The sequence below is a fragment of the Drosophila busckii genome, chromosome 2R, assembly GCF_011750605.1.
Source record: "Drosophila busckii strain San Diego stock center, stock number 13000-0081.31 chromosome 2R, ASM1175060v1, whole genome shotgun sequence".
Classification (NCBI taxonomy): domain Eukaryota; kingdom Metazoa; phylum Arthropoda; class Insecta; order Diptera; family Drosophilidae; genus Drosophila; species Drosophila busckii.
The window spans coordinates 4,279,126-4,300,554 of NC_046605.1; the positions used below are offsets into that span (position 1 = coordinate 4,279,126).

General features: G+C 41.1%; 6 protein-coding genes across 8 annotated transcripts in view; 2 read left to right on the top strand and 4 right to left on the bottom strand.

Moving 5' to 3' along the window:
* Window positions 1-294: 294 nt before the first annotated feature.
* Window positions 295-1,650, bottom strand: LOC108594673 (neuropeptide FF receptor 2). The gene is made up of 3 exons (XM_017979774.2): window positions 1,615-1,650; window positions 933-1,562; window positions 295-882 (listed from the first exon to the last, which is right to left on the bottom strand). Exons 1-3 carry the CDS (start codon window positions 1,648-1,650, stop codon window positions 352-354), a joined length of 1,197 nt encoding a protein of 398 aa, XP_017835263.2. The 3' UTR covers window positions 295-351.
* Window positions 1,651-1,855: 205 nt separating this feature from the next.
* Window positions 1,856-3,015, bottom strand: LOC108596533 (alpha-tocopherol transfer protein-like). Its single transcript, XM_017982422.2, has 3 exons — window positions 2,717-3,015; window positions 2,287-2,659; window positions 1,856-2,117 (listed from the first exon to the last, which is right to left on the bottom strand). Exons 1-3 carry the CDS (start codon window positions 3,013-3,015, stop codon window positions 1,863-1,865), a joined length of 927 nt encoding a protein of 308 aa, XP_017837911.1. The 3' UTR covers window positions 1,856-1,862.
* A 756-nt stretch (window positions 3,016-3,771) lies between these two features.
* On the top strand, window positions 3,772-5,450 carry LOC108596532 (retinol-binding protein pinta). Its single transcript, XM_017982723.2, has 3 exons — window positions 3,772-4,161; window positions 4,221-4,587; window positions 4,642-5,450. Exons 1-3 carry the CDS (start codon window positions 3,863-3,865, stop codon window positions 4,906-4,908), a joined length of 933 nt encoding a protein of 310 aa, XP_017838212.2. The 5' UTR covers window positions 3,772-3,862; the 3' UTR covers window positions 4,909-5,450.
* A 543-nt stretch (window positions 5,451-5,993) lies between these two features.
* Window positions 5,994-7,087, top strand: LOC108597580 (glutathione S-transferase theta-1). The gene is made up of 4 exons (XM_017980135.2): window positions 5,994-6,210; window positions 6,274-6,376; window positions 6,432-6,748; window positions 6,801-7,087. The coding sequence occupies exons 1-4, from the start codon at window positions 6,093-6,095 to the stop codon at window positions 6,947-6,949; spliced, it is 687 nt and encodes a 228-aa protein (XP_017835624.1). The 5' UTR covers window positions 5,994-6,092; the 3' UTR covers window positions 6,950-7,087.
* Window positions 7,068-8,639, bottom strand: LOC108595000 (alpha-tocopherol transfer protein-like). Of its 2 annotated transcripts, none has more exons than XM_017980132.1 (3): window positions 8,485-8,639; window positions 7,783-8,101; window positions 7,068-7,721 (listed from the first exon to the last, which is right to left on the bottom strand). In XM_017980132.1, exons 2-3 carry the CDS (start codon window positions 8,094-8,096, stop codon window positions 7,094-7,096), a joined length of 942 nt encoding a protein of 313 aa, XP_017835621.1. In that variant the 5' UTR covers window positions 8,097-8,101; window positions 8,485-8,639; the 3' UTR covers window positions 7,068-7,093. The 2 variants fall into 2 exon arrangements, with proteins under 2 accessions (XP_017835621.1, XP_017835623.1); XM_017980134.1 differs by having other exon boundaries at window positions 7,783-8,115.
* Window positions 8,640-10,564: 1,925 nt separating this feature from the next.
* Window positions 10,565-21,429, bottom strand: part of LOC108596750 (matrix metalloproteinase-2) — an 82,008-nt gene continuing 71,143 nt past the window's right edge. For both annotated transcript variants that reach the window (XM_017982825.2, XM_017982826.2), the window contains 5 exons: window positions 13,508-13,648; window positions 12,984-13,129; window positions 11,876-12,453; window positions 11,597-11,738; window positions 10,565-11,539 (listed from right to left, as the gene is read on the bottom strand). In XM_017982825.2, coding sequence (XP_017838314.2) covers window positions 11,010-11,539; window positions 11,597-11,738; window positions 11,876-12,453; window positions 12,984-13,129; window positions 13,508-13,648 — 1,537 coding nt within the window. In that variant the 3' untranslated portion in view covers window positions 10,565-11,009. The remainder of the gene's footprint in view (window positions 11,540-11,596; window positions 11,739-11,875; window positions 12,454-12,983; window positions 13,130-13,507; window positions 13,649-21,429) is intronic.

Below are 21,429 nucleotides of genomic sequence, written 5' to 3' on the forward strand. Positions count from 1 at the left end.
TGAGCCCCGCCCTTTTGAAAATATGCTGTGAATTGTAATTTGAAATTTTATATACTAGACTTGCTGTATTTTTTTACTAAATATACAACAATTTTACGCAAATGAATTGCTTTGAATTTGTTTTATAAACAAACTTCAATCAATTCAAAAAACTATTAAATTTATTTACAACAAAATAATAAAGCGCAATTAAAATTGAATACATAGTGCGTGCTGCATTTTGTTTTAAATAATATGCTAACAACAAGCATAAAACAGTTATGTGTTATTTATATGTTTGTTCTTTAAATTGCCACAATTTGCTTAAACTGTTGACTGGTCTGCATTGCAAATTAGCCAGCATTCACTTTATTATATAAAACCATCTGCATCTAATTGACAAACTAACGATGCGTCAGCATTGTCTTGTGTTGTTTTTTGCAATTGTTTCGATTGCTTGGCAGCCGTCTCAGTAATTTGTTCGCTTGACTGCTCAGGCCGCTTTGCTGTTGGCCGCTGACGTTGCATAAATTCGCAATAGCAACAATAGTGACTGCGGTTGGCTGTGGCTGCTGCTGCTGCTCGACGACGACGTTGCACGCACGCGATTTGGGCATAGGCGCGCTTAAAGTTCTCATTGTTGAAGCCATAGATAATGGGATTGACGGCGGCATTGACGAACATTAGATATTGCGAAAAGTACCAAAAGAACTGCATGCCGCTGCTCCAGCTGGTCTGGGCGGTGTAGAAATACTTGGCGCGCAGCACCACCAAAATGGTGAAGGGCAAACGCAGCGCGACAAATACAATAACCACAATGAAGAGCGTCTTGGCCACGCTGCGCTTATAGCTGACAGTCAAGGGATGCTCGCGGCTCATAACGCGCTTCTCATAGCGATCGAGCTGAGCGAAGAAATGCAGATTAGATTCGAAGAGAAGTTCGACTCACTTACCTTATAGAATATGGCAGAATAACAGATGAGCATAATGCTCAAAGGCAGCCAGACCAGCACAGTAATGAGCACATACCAATACTTGGGCAGCACATTGGTGTTCTCCTTGCAGTAGCGCTCCTTGAAGTTGCGCCAAACCCGCACCCTGTACTCTCTATAGATAGCCAGCGGTAGAGCGAGCAGCACGCCCGCCAGCCAAGTGCAGCCAATGAGAATTTTGCCAGCACGCAGCGTCAGGCGCGTCTCCATGGGCAGCACTATGGCAGTCAGACGATCATAGCTAACCACAGATAGATTCAGCACGGCTGTGATGAGAAACACCATGACAAGGAAACCCTCCAGCTTGCAGCCCACACAGCCCAGCTGATAGTTTTGATAGAAGTCATTGATCATAAACATAGCTGGGCAGATGAGCAGCGTTAGAAAGTCCGCTACAGCCATGTTGGCTATAATTAGATTCGTAGGCGTGCGTAGCGCACGATTCCTGGCTATGAGGTAAACCATCATGAAATTGCCATACAAACCAAACACAATCAAAGGCACAAACGTGCAAATTTTGCAAGCCATTTCAAAGTCCGACTTGCGCCACCAAATGCGCTCCTGCGGAAAGTCCCATTTGCTAAAGTCCAGCTACGCACAAATTAAAAATTAGTAATATCAAAAGTTGTTTAACTTAACTTACCTGAGCGCTGATACCGCTGGCATTGCTTGCAGCCATTTTGAGCAGCTACTGTTTGGTAAATGTGCGAACATGCAAATTGTTGGCCATGTAATTCACTTAACTGATTTGATTGATAAGGCTTTTAACACTTGTCACTGATAAACAATTAGCTTGTTTGACATCTGATATAGATTAACATATGCTAATGCAAACTTGTTTAATTTCATTATTTAATTTAAACTAATAAATACAAAATTCAGTTCAGTTAGTTAATCAATATCCAATTTACGAAAAGAGCCCTCAATGCCAAAGAGCGTATCGGGATTCAGGCGCTTGCCAGGACGCAGCTGCTCATTGACACCATATTGACTATCCTGCTGTAGATAATCCGTATAGGCGCGTATATCTGACTCCATTTGTGCTATAATCTCTGCAATGCGTCCATTGCTGCCGCCATATTCCTCAGGCAAATACTCGCGTGGAATTACCTTATACAGCTCCTCCAGGTTCTTGTAGATGTAGAACTGCAATATAGCAATAAAACTTGCCTATTAAACATTTATATATGTTGATAAAGCGAGTTTAGAATTATTTTCATGACTAAACGCTTATCAACTGAAAGTATCTTGTGTACTTCCCCATTGATACAATCTGTTATAAATCTAGACATTTGATAATTTACACGCTACTTACACGTTGCTGCAGCTTTGTTGGCATTAAGCTTTTGGCCAAGTTGAGCACTGTTACCGCCTCTTTGGGGCAGTTAACCAAGTGTATGCCTTTGACGCGCGTCGGCTGCGCCTTTTCGGCAAAGACGCCCATTTTCTTAAACAGCGGAAAGTCCATTTGGGCCAGAAAGCTGAGACTCATTTTGGACAAGTCCAATATTTCCACATAGCCGCTAATAATGCTGTTGTCATCCTCGCGTATTTGGCGCTCCAGCAGCGCAGTCTGATAGCGAAACAAATCGAGCAGCTTAAACACTTTGGGATCGAACTTGGCATAGTCCGTTAGCTGTATGCGTGGACCACCCGGCCCCAAGGGCTTGGGCAAACGCAGATAGGTGCTATCAAATTAAATATTGTTGTAAGATAAACTGCTTAAATATCTTTGAGTAACGCACCCAGTGCGGCAAAGCGCTAGCGTTTTGTCATCCAGTTGGCGATTGGCAAACAGCTCGGGCATCATGGTCTTGATTGTATAGAAGTGATCCAGCTTGGACTTGGCCTTCTCCAGACTAAACTTGCAGCCACGTAGAAAAGCCACCAGAAACTGCTCATCGTCACGTGATTTCAAATGCGGCTGCTTGGCCAGCCACTCACGTAGCGTTGCTATATCCTCTGGCAGACGCGCCTCCACCTCGTTCAGCTCCGTTTCGGCTATGTGGCGCAGCTCGGCGCTAAGCGGACGTATGTTGGCCATAACAACTGTGTCTCGTGGCAATTGTGCGTAAACTAAAAATCTAGCAGTTGCTGCTGCTCTCACTCTACGCTAATCAGTTCCAGCTAATCTCGAAGGTCTCTTTATGACCAACTGTTGAGTTTTGATAGTGCGACTAAAACTGGACACTGCATTTTGCTGTGGAAACTTAAGAGTTTCGGCAGCAATTACAACTTAATTGGCTGCTATATAGCTGATAAGTCAAGGTCTGAGGGTTGGCTTGGGGATTAAAGAGGCAGCGAAGTGCAGCTGCAAAGGCCGCGCAACTTTTTCACATATTTTTTATAGCGTCATCTATTAATCGAACCATACACCACACACCAGGGTAGATATGTACTTTTGAGAGTTATCTTATCGCATAACTGTCGCTGCACAGTGACGCCAAAATGCTTGTTAAGCTGCTATATTAATTGTGTGCAGCATTTTCTAGTTGTTGGCACTTTAATTTAACGCACAATATTAATACATATAAATTATAAGCCATAAATTTGCAATTTACTGCTTTAACAATTATGTTGTTATCTATGGGAAAGCTCAATTAATTTGCCTGCTTGCATATTGCTTTTGCACCACTGTGCATTGCTTTACGCTAACTACGAATCGCTCTAGCTTTGGCTAGTACATTTACACTCATATTTATTTTTTTCGCTGCCTTTGTTGTTGTTTGTGCTTTGCTGTTGCCTCAAAGCAGGCGTCGATTTTGTCATTAGTCGTGTTCCTGCTTAGTTCGAGTACAGTAGCCACTTTAGAAACATTTTGGACAACATCACCTTTCGAAATTTTTGTATTAAAATTTCGAAATTCCAAATTTTGCAGTTAATTCCACAACATGGCTAATATCAGAGAGCTGGCGCCAGAGCTGAAGGAGGTGGCGCGCACGCAGCTAAATGAGATCGATGAGAACATGGCGGCGCTGATTGAACAAATGCGCAACTGGATCAATGAGCAAGACTATCTGACCGCACGCACCGATGATCAGTTCTTGGTTGCATTCCTGCGCTTCTGTCACTGGGACGTGGAGGAGGCACAGAAGCGCATATTGTTCTATTACACATACAAGACCAAGGAGCACGAGCTGTTCAAGTCGCGCAGCATAGACGAAAAGCTCTACGAGTTGGCCAGAACGGGGTAAGAGCAGATGTAGATAAGCCCAACAAATTAATTTTTAATTGTTTTATTGTTTCCAGAATTTTCGCAACATTACCAAATCCCATAGGTCCCGGTGGCCCGCGTATACACTACACACGCATGGGACACATTGAGACTTCCAAGCACAGCGTCAGCGACATCTTTCGCTTTCATGCATTCCGTTCCGAAATTGAGATCAACACAGACGACAATTGGAACATTGCTGGCGTCATTGAAATCATCGATTTCACAAAAATCCCCTATTCACTTATGCTGCAGTTCGATGCGGGCATGTTCAAGCGCATGAATGCCTTCCTCGAGCATGGCATACCCACGAATTTAGTGGCCACGCACATTGTGCACGCCTCGCGAGAAACTCAATTTGTGCTTGGCCTGGTGCGGAATGTAATGAAGCAGAAGGAACTGGTGCGTATGCAGGTCAACTTGCTAAACGTAAACTAATTATCTGCTTGTCCTTAGCTGCACATACATTCCAATGTGGACTCGCTGGCGCGTGCACTGGGTAAGGAATATCTGCCAACAGAGCTGGGCGGCAACAACAGTTCGCTCAACGATGCCCCAGCACGCTATGAGGAGCAGCTGAAGAGCTTCGAGACTTACTTCAAGGAGGACGAACGCTACAGAGTCGACGAGAACTTGCGTGAGGCCTGTGAGAAGCAGGCGCGCACCACCATCGTGTCTCCTGTCACCACGGAAGGTTCGTTTCGCAAACTGAACTTTGATTGAGGTCGCGGCTCAAGCGCAGATGCAGATGCAGATACAGATGCAGTCCCTGTTGCAGATAACTAGTTGTATATCCAGATTGCACATACAACAAACAAACAAACAAACACCTCCTCCTCTCTCTATACATATATATTTATATATACATTCTACTTAATTGTATGTAGTGCAGAGCTAAAGTGAAACATTGGTCATAGCAGAACCTGATATTTTATAAAAATTCATAGAAAGCAACATCGAACATAAATTTGAACAAGATTATAATGCAAAAAGAAAAAAGTAAATGTAATTTTAATGCAAAGTGCACACACACTAAAGAAGAAACTTAAACGGCCATCAAATGGCAACAAACCTCATGAAAGTCGATTATAATTTATTGTTCTTATCTAACTGCATACATACATACAAACATGACAAGCATGTGTACATGTTACCCCCCTGCTCATTTCGGAAAGGTCTTCTATATTTTGTACTATGCTAAGTTGTTGTTGGCTTTTAAGTTAAGCATCGATACGCACATACAAATACATGCATATAAATACATATATACAAGCATATAATTTTTGATAATTATTTTTCATTAGTTAAGTGTCGTTTCTACTAATTTTGATACTAGTTTACATATATATACATATATTACATACATACATAGGTAAATTTAGTCTACATACATATAAACTATTGAAATAATTGACAGTGTATTGTAGCGACCCATGTTGAGTACGTTAATAAATTATAACAAATTTGTTTGAATGTCAAAAAAAAAAAAAAAATAAACAGCAACAAAAAAAATTGTAAGCATAATTGGCCCCTTTTAAACATTTTTGTATCTACATTTTTTTGGACAATAACCTAGAGTTTGACACTTTGATTTATGCACATTTGCCAACTGATAAGCTGATGCTCCAATATCTTAATGTGTCTGTGTGTGTGTGTGTGTGTGTGTGGCATTTAACATTTGATTCATTTGTGCGACGTTTCACATTTAGACTGACAGCAGCAGCTTTTGTGCATAATTTCCTTCAATTTGAAATTCAAATTCAAGCGCCCAATCGTGTGCGAGCGAAATAGCTATACTAGTTAGCTCAAGCAGTGTTGGTAACTGGCTAGCGATATTTGTGTTGTAAAACGGCTACTGCACTTTGTACTTTGTTTAGCCGCTGCACATAATTGCTATTTTGTTTAAAATGGCAAAGTCTATTAAGTTTTATTACGATTTTCTTTCGCCGCCATCGCGTGCTCTATGGCTTGGACTTAAATTGAGCAAAGCTACCTTTGAAGATTGTCCTGTAGCATTGCGCAAACGTAAGTACTACAAGCTGCTGCAATTGAGATCGGTGCAGGTGCTCTAAAAGCTTTGTTATGCAGGTGAACAGTTGACAGATGAGTACAAGAAGATTAATCGCTTCCAGAAGGTGCCAGCGCTGGTGGACGGTGATTTTCATATGGGCGAGAGCATTGCCATGACACGGTTTGCACTTTAGTCAAAGTACAATATAAATTTATAAAAATTTACTTTGTTTTAGTTACTTGGCTGATAAAGGACAGATAAGCCAGCAATTATATCCAAAGGATTTGCAGGCACGTGCACGTGTGGATGAGTTCCTGGAGTGGCAACACCTCAACTTGCGTATGGCTTGTGGCAAGTACTTCCGCGATGCTTGGCTGCTACCTATAAACGGGATTGCACCCAAGCCAAAGGCAGACAAGATCGATCAATACATCAAAGATGTTGAGACCAACTTGGAATTACTCGAGCGCTTTTGGCTGGACAAGGGTTTCCTTAACGGAGACAAGTTAACAATAGCTGATTTATTTGGCAGCGTTGAAATTGAACAGATTAGTAAGTCGCGTAGTCTACCTTTGTTTATGCATTAATGTTGTGTATTTTTCAGAGCTCTGTATGTACAATGTTAGCGAAAAGCGGTTTCCAAAGGTTGCCAAATGGCTGGAGCAAGTGCGTGAAGCAGCCAATCCCTATCATGATTTTGCACATGAGTTTGTAAACAAAAAGTCCAAGCAAGCCGCTCAAGCTAAGCTTTGAGCAGCTACAGCAACAATTTGGTTTTAGTCACAGCATTTACTGCCCAGTTAAATTAAAGTATGTATATTTATTGTTGTGCTTTTTTGTTTAAACGTTAATAATTTACAAAGAAATAATACTTAATTGTGTACTGAACCATAAGAACTAATCAATGTCCAATTTTCTAAAGGAGCCCTCCAAGCCGAAAAGTGTTTCCGAGTTAATGGGCTGACCACGTCGCAGCTTTTCATTTGTGCCATAGGCCACATCTTGCTCAAAGAATTGCGTATAGCTCTCCAGCTTTTGAGTCCAAGTGTCGATAACATCTTGTATGCAGCCATTGGTGCCGCCATATTCAGCTGGCAGGCACTCCTTGGGCACATATTCATAGAGCGTATCCAGTTTGGAGTGTATATGAAAACGTTTGCGTATCTTCTCGCTCATTAAGCTCTTGGCTATGGACATGGCCGTCTCGGCGGTGGCAGGTGCATTGATAAAGTGAAAGCCTTTGGGTCTATACGGCAATGCCTTGTCGCCCAGCACTGCGAGCTTCTTAATTAGCACCACATCAAACTGAAACATGTGCCCAGCCGTGACGCCTTTCATATCGATAATTTCAACAAAACCGGAGACCATAGCATTGTCGTCTTCACGTATTTGTATTTCGCCCAGCATTGTGTTGACCTGCATGACCTCTGCAATGGAATACTTAGCAGCGTCGTACTGGGCATAGCGTGATATGTGTATGCGTGGACCATCGATTGTCAGCGGCTTGGGCAGACGCAACAGGCAGCTTTAATGGGAAAATCAATTGATTTACAACAAAAGAGACTTTAAAGTGGAAAAGTGCATACCCGGTTTTAAAGATAGCCAATTGTTTCTCGCCCACAAAGCGATTCTTGTACAGCTCGGGGACTGCTCCACGCATGGCATAAAAGTTGTCCAGCTTGTGCTTCGTCTTCTCTATGCTGTACTTGCAGCCACGCAGAAAGGCCACTAGGAATTGTGCATCCTGGCGTGCGCTCAGATGCGGCTGCTTTGAGATCCATGCGCGCAGCATGTTGATGTCCTCTTCAATGCGTTCGGGCACCTCGCCCAGTTCCTGTTGCGCCTTCAGCGCCAGCTCAGCGCTCAGCGGGCGTATGGCATAGTCCTCATTGGCGCTCATGTTGGCTATGTAAAGAAGACTTTGATTTATTGAACAAGTTTAGCGATAAGTTACTAATTTTCTTTCCGGCTATTCTATTTGGGTTGTCATGCTGTTTTATACATTAGATTAGATATGAACTAAGTAAGGCCAGCAGGTGATGGAATTTGTGAAACAGTTTGTCATCAATATTGGCAAACAAAACACATTAAACAATCTGCAGATTAGATTAAATTAAATGCCCAGACTTGAGTTCAGCTGGTATTCTCCAGTTATAGTGAGTGTATAGCTTAGTCATACTCGTAAATTTTAGTTATAAGTACAACAGATTTCTAATCAGTGCTTTGATCTGCTCCGAACTTTTTCAGCTGCGCCACTTCACTTTGCAATTGTCTTTAATTTAAATTACCAGTTATAAATGTTTATATATAGATGTATATATGGATTGCGTGCACTTGTTATGTAGCTGACCAGGCGCGCTTTTTATAAATTACGGCGACTGCTCCGTATTTAAATATTGAACTACTGCCGCTGTCTGCGTTCCATGCACGACTGTCGACGCTTCGGTAGCGTGCTGGCCAATTTGGTCCGATCACCTCTCACCTGCGCCCTGCTCAGTGATTATGTTCTCGCACTCCTCGCTTTCGTCATGTCGTCGTGACGCATCGACTAATGACAGTTGCTTGCTCTTGAAACTTAAGTGAGTGCAATTGAGCGAACAAGTGAGAGAGTTAAGTTCGCTTTTGAGTTTGGGGGCCGGCGAGAGCTTGTTACAGTAATTTACGCCTATTGTCATATAAGTCAATTATCTGTGTGGGCGATAAGATATCAAAGTTAGCAAATCTATTTGAGTAAGACAAACTATTTGTAGTTTGCATAACAGTTGTGTTCTATGTTCATCAACGAAATGCAAATATTTGGCTCTTTACAAATGTCAAGTCAGTTGCACTGTCAATGCCTCAATTATCAGTTACTATCTACTAAGTATTTTCCATTTAGCTGTCCAGGGAGTTACATAGATAATGTCCTTATCTATAAACATGATACATCTGTTTTGATTATTATGGTTTTTTTTTGCTTAACTATACTTAGTTATATTCACTTTTTATCAGCTGTTATCGTTGCATATTGAACCCAGTCAAAATTGTGCTTTAACCAAGTAGCTACTATGTTCAGTTGTTTTTCATAACTACTGCCTAATATATTGAGATATTGATTGATGTATATAATGTATTTGCTTTTGTTTTATACTGGCTGGAAATATAACAAAACGCTAAGCATATGTATTTTTGTTATAACAAGGACAATAAATATCCGATTCTAAAACGGTTTAATGTTTTATACTCTTTTGTTCATACCATTTTAAACCATCTATTTATGCTTTCCACGCTTAGTAAAACGGGTAACAGTTAATCAGTTTTTTTTTTAGCTAGTTCAGCTTCTAACTGTTTACTGTTTATGCTCGTAAATTGATGCTAGAAACAACAGTTGCATCATTACATTTTGCATTTTACAACTTTTAATTTTTTCGCGATTTTGAGAAAAATCGTGATGTAACCATCATGAATTTTGTCAAAAAATCGAATCTTTTGGATTTTCCAAATTTGAATGCTGATTGAACAGTGAGTGTGTCGGAATTCCTCTGCATTTGAATTTTCAAAATTAAATCGCCAAAATTACCAAAACAATTAAAATTTAAATAAAAAATTGAACAAAAATTGCTTTGGGACACTTGGACCAAAAGTTAGCCAGGACGTAAACAGTGGCTTGAAACCTCAAAAAGTGGTTTGCGTCCTTTCTGAATTTTGGTCCAATGGGCCAAAGTAATTTTTAGTGAAAAATCGAAATTTTTCAAATTTGAATGCCGATCGATAGAGTGGCGTCCTGCGAGTGTGGCAATCCAAAAATTTTGAAAATTCGGCAGGATACGGCAGAGTTATGGCTATTTTTCCCTGCAGGAATTGTCCGTGCAGAAACAACTCCGAAAATGCTGCATACTTTAAGCTGCAAAGTGTTGTTGGTTGTTACCTCGATTAACACGGGTTAGTGTCGCGACTAGCTGCTGGTGCGTGTCGCGGCTTAGTGCAGCCATCTTCTGTTAATTTCTGTTCGGTTGATGTTTCATAAAATTGCCGCTAGCTGGCTATCTTTTTCGTGGCTAACTTTTTCTCCAAGTACCCAAAGTAACTTTTTGTTTTATTTTTAACTTAATTGTTTTTAAATAGCAGAGATCGCTTCAATTCAAAATTATTACTTTCAATATGATTTATTAAAAAAATGTTTAAAAATACAATTGTTCAACCTAAAATCTTGTTTAAGCGTAAATTAAAAGTATAACTAACACTAGTAAGAATTCGGATTCTAAGCAAATTGTATAAGGCATATTGTGTTATTTTGTTGTTTGCTTGCTTTTGTTTGTTTTTCAACGCACACATTAAATTTAAGATAATATCACATTATTTAAAAATAAATATTATTAGAAAGGCAATCTTGAACACAAAACACAAATCAAAAAAATATATATTCGGGTAGCTCATAGCTACATACATACAAATGTGTGGGCTTAAGCCCATCTGTTGGTTATATATATATTCAAAGAGAATACTGTACTTAATTATAAGGCAGTTGTGGCTCTGAATTTCTCGATTTATCGTTCGCAGCTGCTTATGTAACTAGTCATTGTATATATAAACTAATAGTTAGGTATGTATATTGTATGAAACTCTGCTGACATTACAGTTTGACAGCAACTGTCTCAAGCAATTATGCTGGTAGTAGGCACAATTGGCAAGCTTTCCATATGCGGAAGTTGACAGAAACTCTTGAATTCAATCACAACTCAATAAAAATATAAACGCGTGGCCAGTTGCCTAAACTTAAGCTAGTATTTATAATATATTATTTATAGATCAATGCAGGCCAATCCTAAAAACGTCAGGCTAAAGACGTAAACAGCAAAACTAAGCATAAAGTCAGTCTATAGATTTGCTTAGTGCTGCCAGCCGCCGCATTGCCTGCCGTTGTCTCATTGCTGCCCGAGACCAGCGGCGACGTCCAGCGCTGCTCCTCGTCCACATCGTTGGCATTGCGCGGGCACTTCATCCAGTGGCGTGCCGATAGCTTGGGCCGGGCATGCGCCACTTTCATGCGCGCATCGTTGAACTCCCAGTAGCCCAGATTCTTGAAGAAATAGGTCTTGCCATTCTCCCACTGGAAGGCTGCATCAATGTTGTAGCCCACGCCTGCCCAAATGGACATGTCACGGGGATAATCCAGCTCCACCTTGCCCGTAAACTCATCGATGCGCCAGTACAAAGTGCCGCTGGTCAAATACGTGCGATTATTATAGCCCCAAACAAAGGCGGCGTCAATGTGCGTCAACGAGGGCGGCAGACCCAAGCTGGTCAAGGGCTGTGGATAACCAGGCGCCAAACTCACCGAATCGAAGACATAGTATTGACGCCCTAATAATAAAATGTAATTAAATATTAAGCTGCAACGCGAGTAACGTTTAAACTTACCTATAAAGAACACAATTTGATGCTGTTTATTTTCATAGACTGCATCCACTTTGCCGAAATCCTCGGGCAGAACTGACCAATAGCTGCGCGTTTCGGTAGCTTCGTCGTTGTATAAGCCTTTGGTACCAATGCGCCAAAGAAACTGTAGGAAATAAATGACGCATACGTATTATAAAAATATCAATTGATGTTAAAATTATAGTAAAAAGAATACGCAATAAATATTTAAATTTATAGCAATACTTGGAAAATGCGTTTTCATTTAATTGTGTGTCTTACCTGTCCTCTGAAGATGAACAGCTCGCCGCGTATCATGGAGATGGCATCGTAGTTGGTCAAGCATTTGTCTGGCTTGGGCTTGCGCTTGATTGGCTTGATGGGCTTGTTGTGTCGTTGGCCATAGGTGGGATAGCCGGGATAGTAATATGGCTTGTGTGGCGATCTTGTGGCTGCAGTGCGGCGTGTTGCTGGCGCGCGCGTTGTCGAAGTTGTTGTTGTAGTTGTTGTTGTATAGCGATCGCGATCGCGGCTGCGATCCTTGTTTGGATAGTAGTTGGGATAGTAGGGATGGCGATTGGGATTCTTGGGTCGCACTTGTGGATAGTAGCTGCGCATGGTGGTGGTGGTTGTTGTTGTAGTGCTCGTTGTTGAGGGCGTGGTCTGTGGGCGGTAGACACCCCAGGTTTTGCTTTTGGCACCATAGAGCTCTTGTATGCCCAAGCGGTCGTCGTCGGGCAGCTTGCCCTCCACCTCATTGTTCTGATACCAGGGAAACATAATCGCATTGGAGTCCGAGGAGTGGCCCAGGCCCAGCGAGTGACCCAATTCGTGCACGGCAACGTTTAAAAAGTTGGTGCCTGCAGACAAAAAAAAAATGAAGAACATGCGAATTGGTTAATGGCAGCAGCAAAAGCGAAAAGAAAAGCCACTGACACAAAGACGTGCGTTGTCGTCGCCTTGACGACTTTGTAAGTGGCATAAAAATGGCGTCGCTGCAACATTTTACTCAAGCAGCAGCAACAATAACTGTTCAGTTGTGGCGTTGCCAACGTGACGCGTCATGCTGACAATTTTTTATTGGCATTAAAAACCATTCATGGTTTGGTTTGGGTGTGGGTTTGGGAGTCTGTTGCTGTTGCTGCTGCTGCACACAATTTATTGCGCTAAATTACAAAACGCATGCAGGCGCTGGCGCTGGCGATGGCGCTGGCGCCAGTCATTGTGCCCAGCTGGTTGCCCGCTCGTTTATTGATTTTGCCTTGTGGCTGTGGCGCCGGCCAGTAATTTGCCCGCAAGCAAACCACACAACAGCAGCAGCAGCAGCAGCAGCAGCTGCATTACATTATTATCTAATAAAATGCATAATGCATATTATAAATAGACTCACCTCGGCTATCGTCCGTGCTGGACTCGAACTCCCACTGCTCGTCGGCATCGAAGTGCGCATCGCCGCCGCGTCCTGTGCCGGGATAAAAGGCGTGCGCCAGCACCTGCCCAGGCCCATCGAATTTGTAGCTATCGCCATGATCGCGCCTGCAAAACACACACACAAACGCACATTATTAGCTTCAATCAATGGCAACGGGCAAACATTTTATCTAAGCGCAGTCAGGGCAGCAGCAGCATAAACTCTTTGATTTAACATCAATGTGGCCATGACTCAGTTTACGCTCAGTTGCTGTTGCTGTTGCTGTTGCTGTTGCTGTTGCTGTTGTTGTCAGCATCTTCATTGGTTTCATGCTTTTAATACTTGGGAATATTTATCGCTGCCTCCAGTTTTAAGTGTCCCATTTTATGAGCGTTGCCTGCTGCAGCGCCAAGTTTATTGCGTAACGTAAGAACGTTATTTTTTATGGCGCAGCACATAACTCTAGCTACAGCCAATTTTTAACGCATATCACTCATACGCACCGTGCAAAAAGTACTTGTATATCGGCCTGACTGCTGTACACTTCACGGAATGTCAACTTGGAGTTGCTCTCCCAAACGTTCAAGGCTCGTGCCACCATTATGCGTATCTTGTCCGCCTCGGGCATTGATTGATTGACCAAACTGCAAGAGAGAGAGAGAGAGAGCAAATTAAAAGTAGTGTAATTATTATAAAGCCATAAAATATAAAATAGTTGCTGCAACTGTAAAGCACACGCAAGTTAAAGAGCAATGCATAACTGTTGTTGCCTGTTGGGTTCACTTAAATAGATTGATTTATTATGCTCTCATGCACACAGAGCAAAATTTTCATTTTTTGTGTTCGTTTCAAGTAATGGAAATTCTTTAAGCAAGGCATGTTGCCCTTTTACTTGTATTCAAATTATAAACGTACTTCAAAGTGCATAACTTGGCTAAAATTATGTGTATCTTGTTGCTTTTAACACACACACACACACACACATACAGTGGGTGTTGGCAAATAAAAGGTGAAGCAATTTTAATTTTGGGCCGCAAACAGCAGCGCTCTAGATTCTAAGAAATATTAAAGTTGTCTTCCTACCTTGGCTCTTGCTATTTGCTTGTGAAAAGTTTGCTCCAGATAAATCTTAGACTTGAAGTTAATTTAAATTTCAACTTCGAGAGCGTTGTAACTTTTATAATTTATAAAATAAACACACCTATAATTGATTACTTTTTAAACAAATCTATTTTGGGCGACGCTGATATTAAATAACATTTAAGCTAAAAATTACATTAATGCATTTTATAAACAAATCTAAAGCAGTTTGATTGCAGTAAAAGATTTATTAAATTAATATATTCAAATTTGTTCACTTTATTGTGTAACTCTGCTTAATATAAAAACAATGTGCATTCCAATTACTGACTTTCGCTATTGTGTGTGCTCACTGTACTTTGCATAGACAGCACTTGTATAAAAATAAATAAATTGCACTCTTTGCGCATTGTCTGCTGACATTTTGGCCTAGAACTTTGTGTCAACGTGGTCAGGTTGCCAAAGAAACAAAAACCGCTAATATGAGGCACACACACATAGACATAGACACATGAACACACGCACACACGTAACTAAGTTTGACTTTGAAATGCAAAAATATCCTTTGTTTGCTGTGTGTAGATAGCAAGGCTAAGAGGCGGTCAGTTGTAGGGGATTCACTTAGTTGCCTATTTGGCTTATTTGCTGACAGCAAAGTTGTCTGGACCACAACAGCAGCCAACAGCCAGGAGAGCACAGCAGGTAGAAACAACAACAACAGCCACTCACTTACTCGATTTCCGCTTGGACAGAAGTTCACTCTGTCGCTTCGGTGTTGGCTCCAAAGCACTATGTTTCAAACATTTTATGCAAATTAGTTATGTTTCTTTTATGCCAACGTGCCAGTTGCTGCTCACGAAGCAGCGACGCCTGCCCCCAGGGGAGATGGCAGCTAATAAAGGCAACAGCAGCAACAACAGCCAACTGGCCAAAGCTGAGGTTGAGGTTGTTAGCCAAAGACAGAGCCGCTGTGTGCTTGTTCCTTTCTTATTCCAGCTGATGTTTTTGCTTTCTTGTTGTGCTTTTTACGCTAGCTTTAGTGCTGCTGCTGCTGCTGGCCTTAGTTGGCATAGCCTACAGTGCGTATGCGTGTTTACTCAATATGCATTGAGGCATTTAACTGTTTGCGGCACACCCATATGATCGTTTCAGTTAAACGCTCTACACAGCAAAAAACAAAAATAAAAGCTGCAAACTAAAATTTATGATCTGACACTTGATGCTGAAAATTTATGTAGCAGCTTTGCAAAATTATAATAAATGGCGAGTTGAAAAACTAAAAAGATTGTCTATATATTAAGAAGTATGATTTATGATTTGCTTCACCCTAAATATTAGAGAAAATTAAAATATATTAAGTATGTTTTTATTTATGAATATTCATGCCAACTTGTCATTCATTTTTGTTTAGTTTGCTTGCATTTCTCTCAGTGTTATGCTTCCAATTCCAATTCCGCTTGTTACTCTTTTCTTTTTTTTCTTTACATTTGTGTTAGAGCCTTGCCCCATCGCATTGCTTGCTGACACGTTTGGCAAATCGAAGAGCGTTTGCGTTTGCTATTGCGTAGACTGCAACATCATTAGCCACACGTACTAACATATGATTGGAGACTGCTGCTGCTGTTGCTGGAGCACTTGACCTGAACGTCGTGTGGCGTTGCTGTCATTCAGTTCATTTCCATGGGGCGACTGTTGCTGTCGCTGTCGCTTTTGGCCCAAAACGTGCTCAATTGCAACGCCATTTGTTTGCTTAGTTGTTGATCCGTTTGCCTTGCCAGCAGCAGCAGTAACAGGCAAAGGCGGCAAGGATTGTCTCGTTTGCTATTTGCTTAGAGTGCCAGCCACTGTTCTTGTCGTTAGCTTGCAATGCTAAATTAACTGCGCACTACTCCCAGCTGCCTGCCACTCCCACTCCCACTCCCAAGTCTCGCACAGTGCTAAAACCAAAAACCCACGGACCCTTTGTCGTGCTAATTTTGTTGCTGCTGCTGCTGCTGCTGCGCTTGGATTTAAATGTAAACCATTGCACTGTGTCCTGTCACGTAGTCATTTTCAGCTGCAACGACAGCAGCAGCAGCAGCAACTGTAGCCTCGGTTTGACCTCTGTTTGTCTTTGCCATGTCAGTTTGTGTGCCGAGCATTTAAATTATTATGAACCCGCCTCGCTAACTGGCAGTAAGCTCGTTGCTTTGTAGGCAGCAGGAGCAGCAGCAGGAGCAGCACAGGCCATGCCTTGCCACTGTCATTGAGGCTCGGCTTTATGGGTTTTCGGTCTGCCGTATATTGCTGCTGTCCGCCGTAAAGCAAGCACCTGCCATGACTGCTGCTGTTTTCAACAACCGTGTGCTTTGGCCAATTTGTAGTCTTACACGTAAAACAAACTGAACAATTAGCCAAATGGCAGCCCAAGGATTTTACAGTACAAGCAAAAAACTGAATCATAAGCAATTTTAAGGAATTTTTATAACATTAAGTATAATGCAATGATATTTTATTGAAGTACTTTTACAACATTAAGCAAATTATTTAAAATACTTTGCAATAAAATGTTAATTCAAATTTTAACAGCTAAGCGTTAACAGCTTTGCTATCGATAACTTTATGTTTACAGCATTGAATGTATTTTTATTTGCCGCACACACACACACAACAACTTGAAGTTATTGTCATTTCGATTCGGAGCTATAGACATAAAGTAGCTGCAGCTACTTATAACTTGAGCTGTCTGGATCTTCTGGATTCGTCTGCGCTACACTTGGCCCACACTCGAGGGGCTTAAGTATTAAGCACTTTAAGCAAACTTATTGGAGTGTCTGGATAAGTTAAGTTGCGCTTTTGAATTGACTTTTAAGAAGTGCTACGCATACGCACACTCATAAATATTTATATGTGTATGTGTGTGTGTGTGTGGGGTGAAAAAACTCTTAATAAAAAATTATGTAATTTACTTTACACACCAACGAAAACACCCACACACACATGTGTATGTTTTACATGTAGCTTAATATTTATACGCAAGTCCTTACACTGCCGTCTAAAAGTTTTCGCATTCGCGACGAAAAATTGCTATTTCCAGCCAAGCGCACGCAGCTTAAACTTTTACATTTTTTTCCCAGCCAGCCAAACTTCTATCTATTCGTATCTTTATTTTTTTTTCTACTACTTTTTTTGCAGCTGTAACCGATGCTGCTGCTACGCTTTTAATTTGTGCGAAATTAAGCAAAAAATAAACTCATTTTGTTAGTTCGCAACGCTTTTGGCCAAACATAGCACAGAAAACTTTTTCGATAGCTGTCTGACAATAATAAAAAAAAAATTAAATCGACAAAAAAAAATAAGAGAAGAAAATGTGAAACGAACTCAAGCCAAAAAATCGCGCACACTGCGCAAACTTTTCGGAGGAAGTTTTCTTCAGCGAAAATGTGCATGAAATTGTCTCTGCATGAAAAACGAAAAATCTGCGCGCTGCAGGAAAAATTGTGCAAAATGCGCCTAAACACGCTGTAAGTTGAGAGGGAAAGGGTAGCAAAGATTTGTCAATTTAAAAAAAAAGTTAAACTATTGCATGTTTATATTTAATGGCTTATAGTGCAAGTTAAAAGTATAAATAAAATAAGTTGGACTGATTTGTATATATTTTATGCTATAAAGTAGGTTTGCCTCTAGACTTTTGCTGTCTGGGCAAAGCAGCGACTGTGACTGAGACTGAGAGCTACATGCAAACGCTGCCAACGGTGATTTAGTTGTTAGCCGTCGGACAAACATTTCATGGCTCGATGTGCTCAATTCAATCAATTGGCAAACGAAGGGCGAACAAATCGCTGCCAGACAGAGAGCGAATCACCCCTGCTTGGCTACCCCACACCCCCACCCCTTTGTGTGCTCTGCTCTATGCTATTTTTACCTTATACAGATTGCCTTCCTGCAATTTTAATCAAAAATATTGGGCGCGTCTCTATGTGTGTGTTTGTGTGAACGGATACTTGTGACATGACTGAGATAGGCTGTCACAGTTTGGCGTAATGCTGACATTTTGGCAAGTGAAGAGTGGCAGCTAACGGCTTTTGCGCCCAGCCCTGGCCAGAAAGGGGTCATCAACATAACTGTCACTTTAAATTATTTGCAATAAATAAAAATACTAAGCGCATGAGCTGTTGGCGCTGTCTAAATAGTTTGTATGCTGCCTCACTCTTGTTTCATAAACGAAAATTGCGTTGGGGACATCCCATTGCTTTAATTTTTTATTGCAGGCGTATCCTTGCCAGGCTCAATTTATTGCAGCTGAGCTGCACATAATTCAGGCTCAGCATTGAGCATAGCAAAATAATTACGTTTGACATTAAAACTGGGCACAGGTAGAGTTCTGTACCTTTTCTACTGAAAAGGGTCTCATAAAGCCAATTAAGTGAGCTTAAAAAACTGTATAGACATAATAATAAAAACATACAAAGGCAGAGCAGCGCAGGCTAAAATGCAAAAAATAATAGAGCTGCCTGCTAAGCTTAAAGCCACAAAGGCCTACGTAACAAGCCAGAGCTGTCTCATAACAAATTTAATTAATAAATAATCACATTGTAACCACAAGTGTAATAACGAGCTGCAGGCACCACAAAAACAACAACAACAACAAGCATAAAACGCAAAAGAAAATAATCAAAAACAATCTATATAAATGAAAATTGTCATTAGGCGAAGACACACACACATACACATGTACGCATTTTGACTGCTTGTGAAAATTATGAAGCGACTGGCGACAAGTCTCAAGTGTTTAAAATTGCAAATGCTATTTTGACATGCCCAACCAGCAACCCCTGATTAAGGTAAATATTTGCCACAAGACTCTCTGCCGCTACCTAGAAATATGCTACAACATCAGCTTGAGTGTTTGCCCCGAGGACACACACACACAAATACACAGCCACACACACACGCATGTGGCAACGCACAGAGGCGCCAAGAGCTCAGCTCAGCCGCCTAATATTTGCTTGGCATGTGTTTATAAATTTATTACCAAAAATGATTTTTGCCATTAAGCATTATTAAATTGGCATTTCCAAAATTTTATTATGCATGTTCGCAGTTTGACTTTTGCCCTCGAGGCCTCTGAGGCCAGCATGCATTATGAATTTTAAAGCAATCGCTTTTTTCGAAGCAAGCGCAAGCGCAAGCTTAGGCAAAGATTTTACGCTTAAAGTGTGAGTGTGTGGAAATTGAATATCAGAGCTAAGAGATAAATTATTTATTTATAATTTCATTTTCATTTAAATAAAGTGTTTTCTAGTTTAAACACGTCTCCATATTGTTAAACTTGTTAAAAATAAAATATAACCTGAACACAACATTCGTTAGCCAGCTTAACCTTAACACTTCGATAGACACGACTCGATATTCTTAATTCTATTTAACATAAAATGTAAAGTGAGCATAACTTGTGGCGGCACGTTCAGATCACTTCGATAGTCACGACTCGATAAGCTTATTTAACATAGAATGTAAACTTAACATAACAGAGCGTGTTAAGATCACTTCGATTGTCACGACTCAATATTGGTCATTTAACATAAAATTTAAACTTAACATAACATATGTTGCTTAGCTTAACACAGCGCTTCAAGATCAGTTTGGCAGTCACAACTCGATATTTTAACATAACATAACTTGACTTAGCTTAGCGCGCAGCACTTTTCACTTACATAAATAATTATTCATTCACTATTGCACTTTATATTTATTGTTTTTGCATAAACGTTGGCATGCTCTTGTGGATATTCTACCCTGCTATCGCTCACTCAAGGAGGTTGTGATGGATACCATATAGAAATAACATCACACCCAGGTTGAGTGAGTCAAAGCAAGACAAAATGTTACTAACTTTCTTTCAGTTCTTAGCACTTAATACACACACTAAAGCTATATGACTTATATGCTGAGTGCTTTTCATTTGAATTCCTATTTACTTATTTTTTTGTAGCTAGTCCCTAAAGAAGTTCGACTGTAGCCTGGGCGCACTTTATGCGTGACTTTTGGCAAACAAATTGCATGTTTTATACATTTTGATTTGTAACTTTTGGCACTTGGCAGTGCCGGTCTGGGCCAGGCGCATGCAATGTTGCTGTCCAAGCTGCCCAGCTGGCGCTGGCACGGGTCGAGCCGGCAGCCGATTGTTATTCAGGGTTCCCTAATTGAGTGACAGGTGCATGTTTTATTTATGAGCCGAATGCCAGCCGAAAAGGGAGCACTGAACGAAAATAAAAGCTATCAAAAGATGTAAAAAAAAAAAAGGGACTCACGAAACACTGAATGCTTAAATTAAGCATGCACACTAATTTGACAGTTGATTGAGTTTAAATTTTTAAATGCTGCCAAGCCGCACGATTTACATGCGCGTTCATTTCATTTGTTGTGCAAAAGCAACGGAAATCTCAATAGCCAAGTTATTTGCAAGTGTTAACAATGCGGCAAAATAAATGGGCTCACACACACACACACACATGCATGCATGTTTGTATTTGTTAGCATATAGCTTGGCAGCGCATACAATGCGTATACGCAATAAATCATAAAATAAATCGCTTACATTCATCGTTGTCAGTTTGTTGCTCCCCGCTCCCCACTCCCTCAGCTAGACGCTTTGTCCAGCTTGCTGCTGCTGCTGCTGGCTTAGCACTAACTAGAGTACACGCTACGTCTAACAAGCTGTCACAAAAACTCACAAAAGCCCGCTCGGGTTTCGTTTTGGCGAGGAAAGGCAGAAATCTATACAAAACCATTTGACAAGCGGAGCCCCAGACCCAGACCCAGACCACACCCGCAACCCGCAGAGCCGCAACTCGCAACGCAACCCAACGTGTGGCAAAGTAAGCAGTCAAACCTGAGCGCCAAATGATGCGCACCGTTCAACGTTATCTAAACTGCAGACGACAACGACAACGTCGAGCTGCTGCTGCCGCTGCTGCGAGCGTCAAAAGGAAACGACAAGCTAAGGTAGGAAAAGCAGCAAACGAGCAAATGGTTCTTGGTTTTTTTTTCTCTCTTTTTTTGTGGCGCTATGTCACATGCTTTTCAATCAAATTCAAATTTACTCAGTGCACTCACACACACACACACGCACACACAGCACAGCACACAATTCAACTGTAAAAATTTAACACATTGCGGCGCCACGTGGCTGCGGTTGTGCAAGAGAAAAGCATTACGAGTAATACAGCAGCAACTAGCATTAAGTGAGCGTATAAAAAAAAGGCTGCAACTGAGAGCTGCATACACTTTAAACAAGACTGAGCAATACAAAGGAGCTTAGCATTAGGTAAAAGCCATAACAAAGCGACTGCAAGCGACTGCT

Excerpts from the sequence above, each read along its gene's own strand:
- LOC108594673 (XM_017979774.2), bottom strand. The coding sequence starts at position 1,650 with ATGGCTGCAAGCAATGCCAGCGGTATCAGCGCTCAG. Across the intron at positions 1,563-1,614 it reads CCAGCGGTATCAGCGCTCAG|CTGGACTTTAGCAAATGGGA; the intron begins GTAAGTTAAGTT and ends ATTTGTGCGTAG. Across the intron at positions 883-932 it reads ATTCTGCCATATTCTATAAG|CTCGATCGCTATGAGAAGCG; the intron begins GTAAGTGAGTCG and ends TTCTTCGCTCAG.
- LOC108596533 (XM_017982422.2), bottom strand. The coding sequence starts at position 3,015 with ATGGCCAACATACGTCCGCTTAGCGCCGAGCTGCGCCACATAGCCGAA. Across the intron at positions 2,660-2,716 it reads CTAGCGCTTTGCCGCACTGG|CACCTATCTGCGTTTGCCCA; the intron begins GTGCGTTACTCA and ends TTAATTTGATAG. Across the intron at positions 2,118-2,286 it reads CAACAAAGCTGCAGCAACGT|TTCTACATCTACAAGAACCT; the intron begins GTAAGTAGCGTG and ends GCTATATTGCAG.
- LOC108596532 (XM_017982723.2), top strand. The coding sequence starts at position 3,863 with ATGGCTAATATCAGAGAGCTGGCGCCAGAGCTGAAGGAGGTGGCGCGC. Across the intron at positions 4,162-4,220 it reads TACGAGTTGGCCAGAACGGG|AATTTTCGCAACATTACCAA; the intron begins GTAAGAGCAGAT and ends TATTGTTTCCAG. Across the intron at positions 4,588-4,641 it reads TAATGAAGCAGAAGGAACTG|CTGCACATACATTCCAATGT; the intron begins GTGCGTATGCAG and ends GCTTGTCCTTAG.
- LOC108597580 (XM_017980135.2), top strand. The coding sequence starts at position 6,093 with ATGGCAAAGTCTATTAAGTTTTATTACGATTTTCTTTCGCCGCCATCG. Across the intron at positions 6,377-6,431 it reads GAGAGCATTGCCATGACACG|TTACTTGGCTGATAAAGGAC; the intron begins GTTTGCACTTTA and ends ACTTTGTTTTAG. Across the intron at positions 6,749-6,800 it reads CGTTGAAATTGAACAGATTA|AGCTCTGTATGTACAATGTT; the intron begins GTAAGTCGCGTA and ends TGTATTTTTCAG.
- LOC108595000 (XM_017980132.1), bottom strand. The coding sequence starts at position 8,096 with ATGAGCGCCAATGAGGACTATGCCATACGCCCGCTGAGCGCTGAGCTG. Across the intron at positions 7,722-7,782 it reads TTGGCTATCTTTAAAACCGG|CTGCCTGTTGCGTCTGCCCA; the intron begins GTATGCACTTTT and ends TTCCCATTAAAG.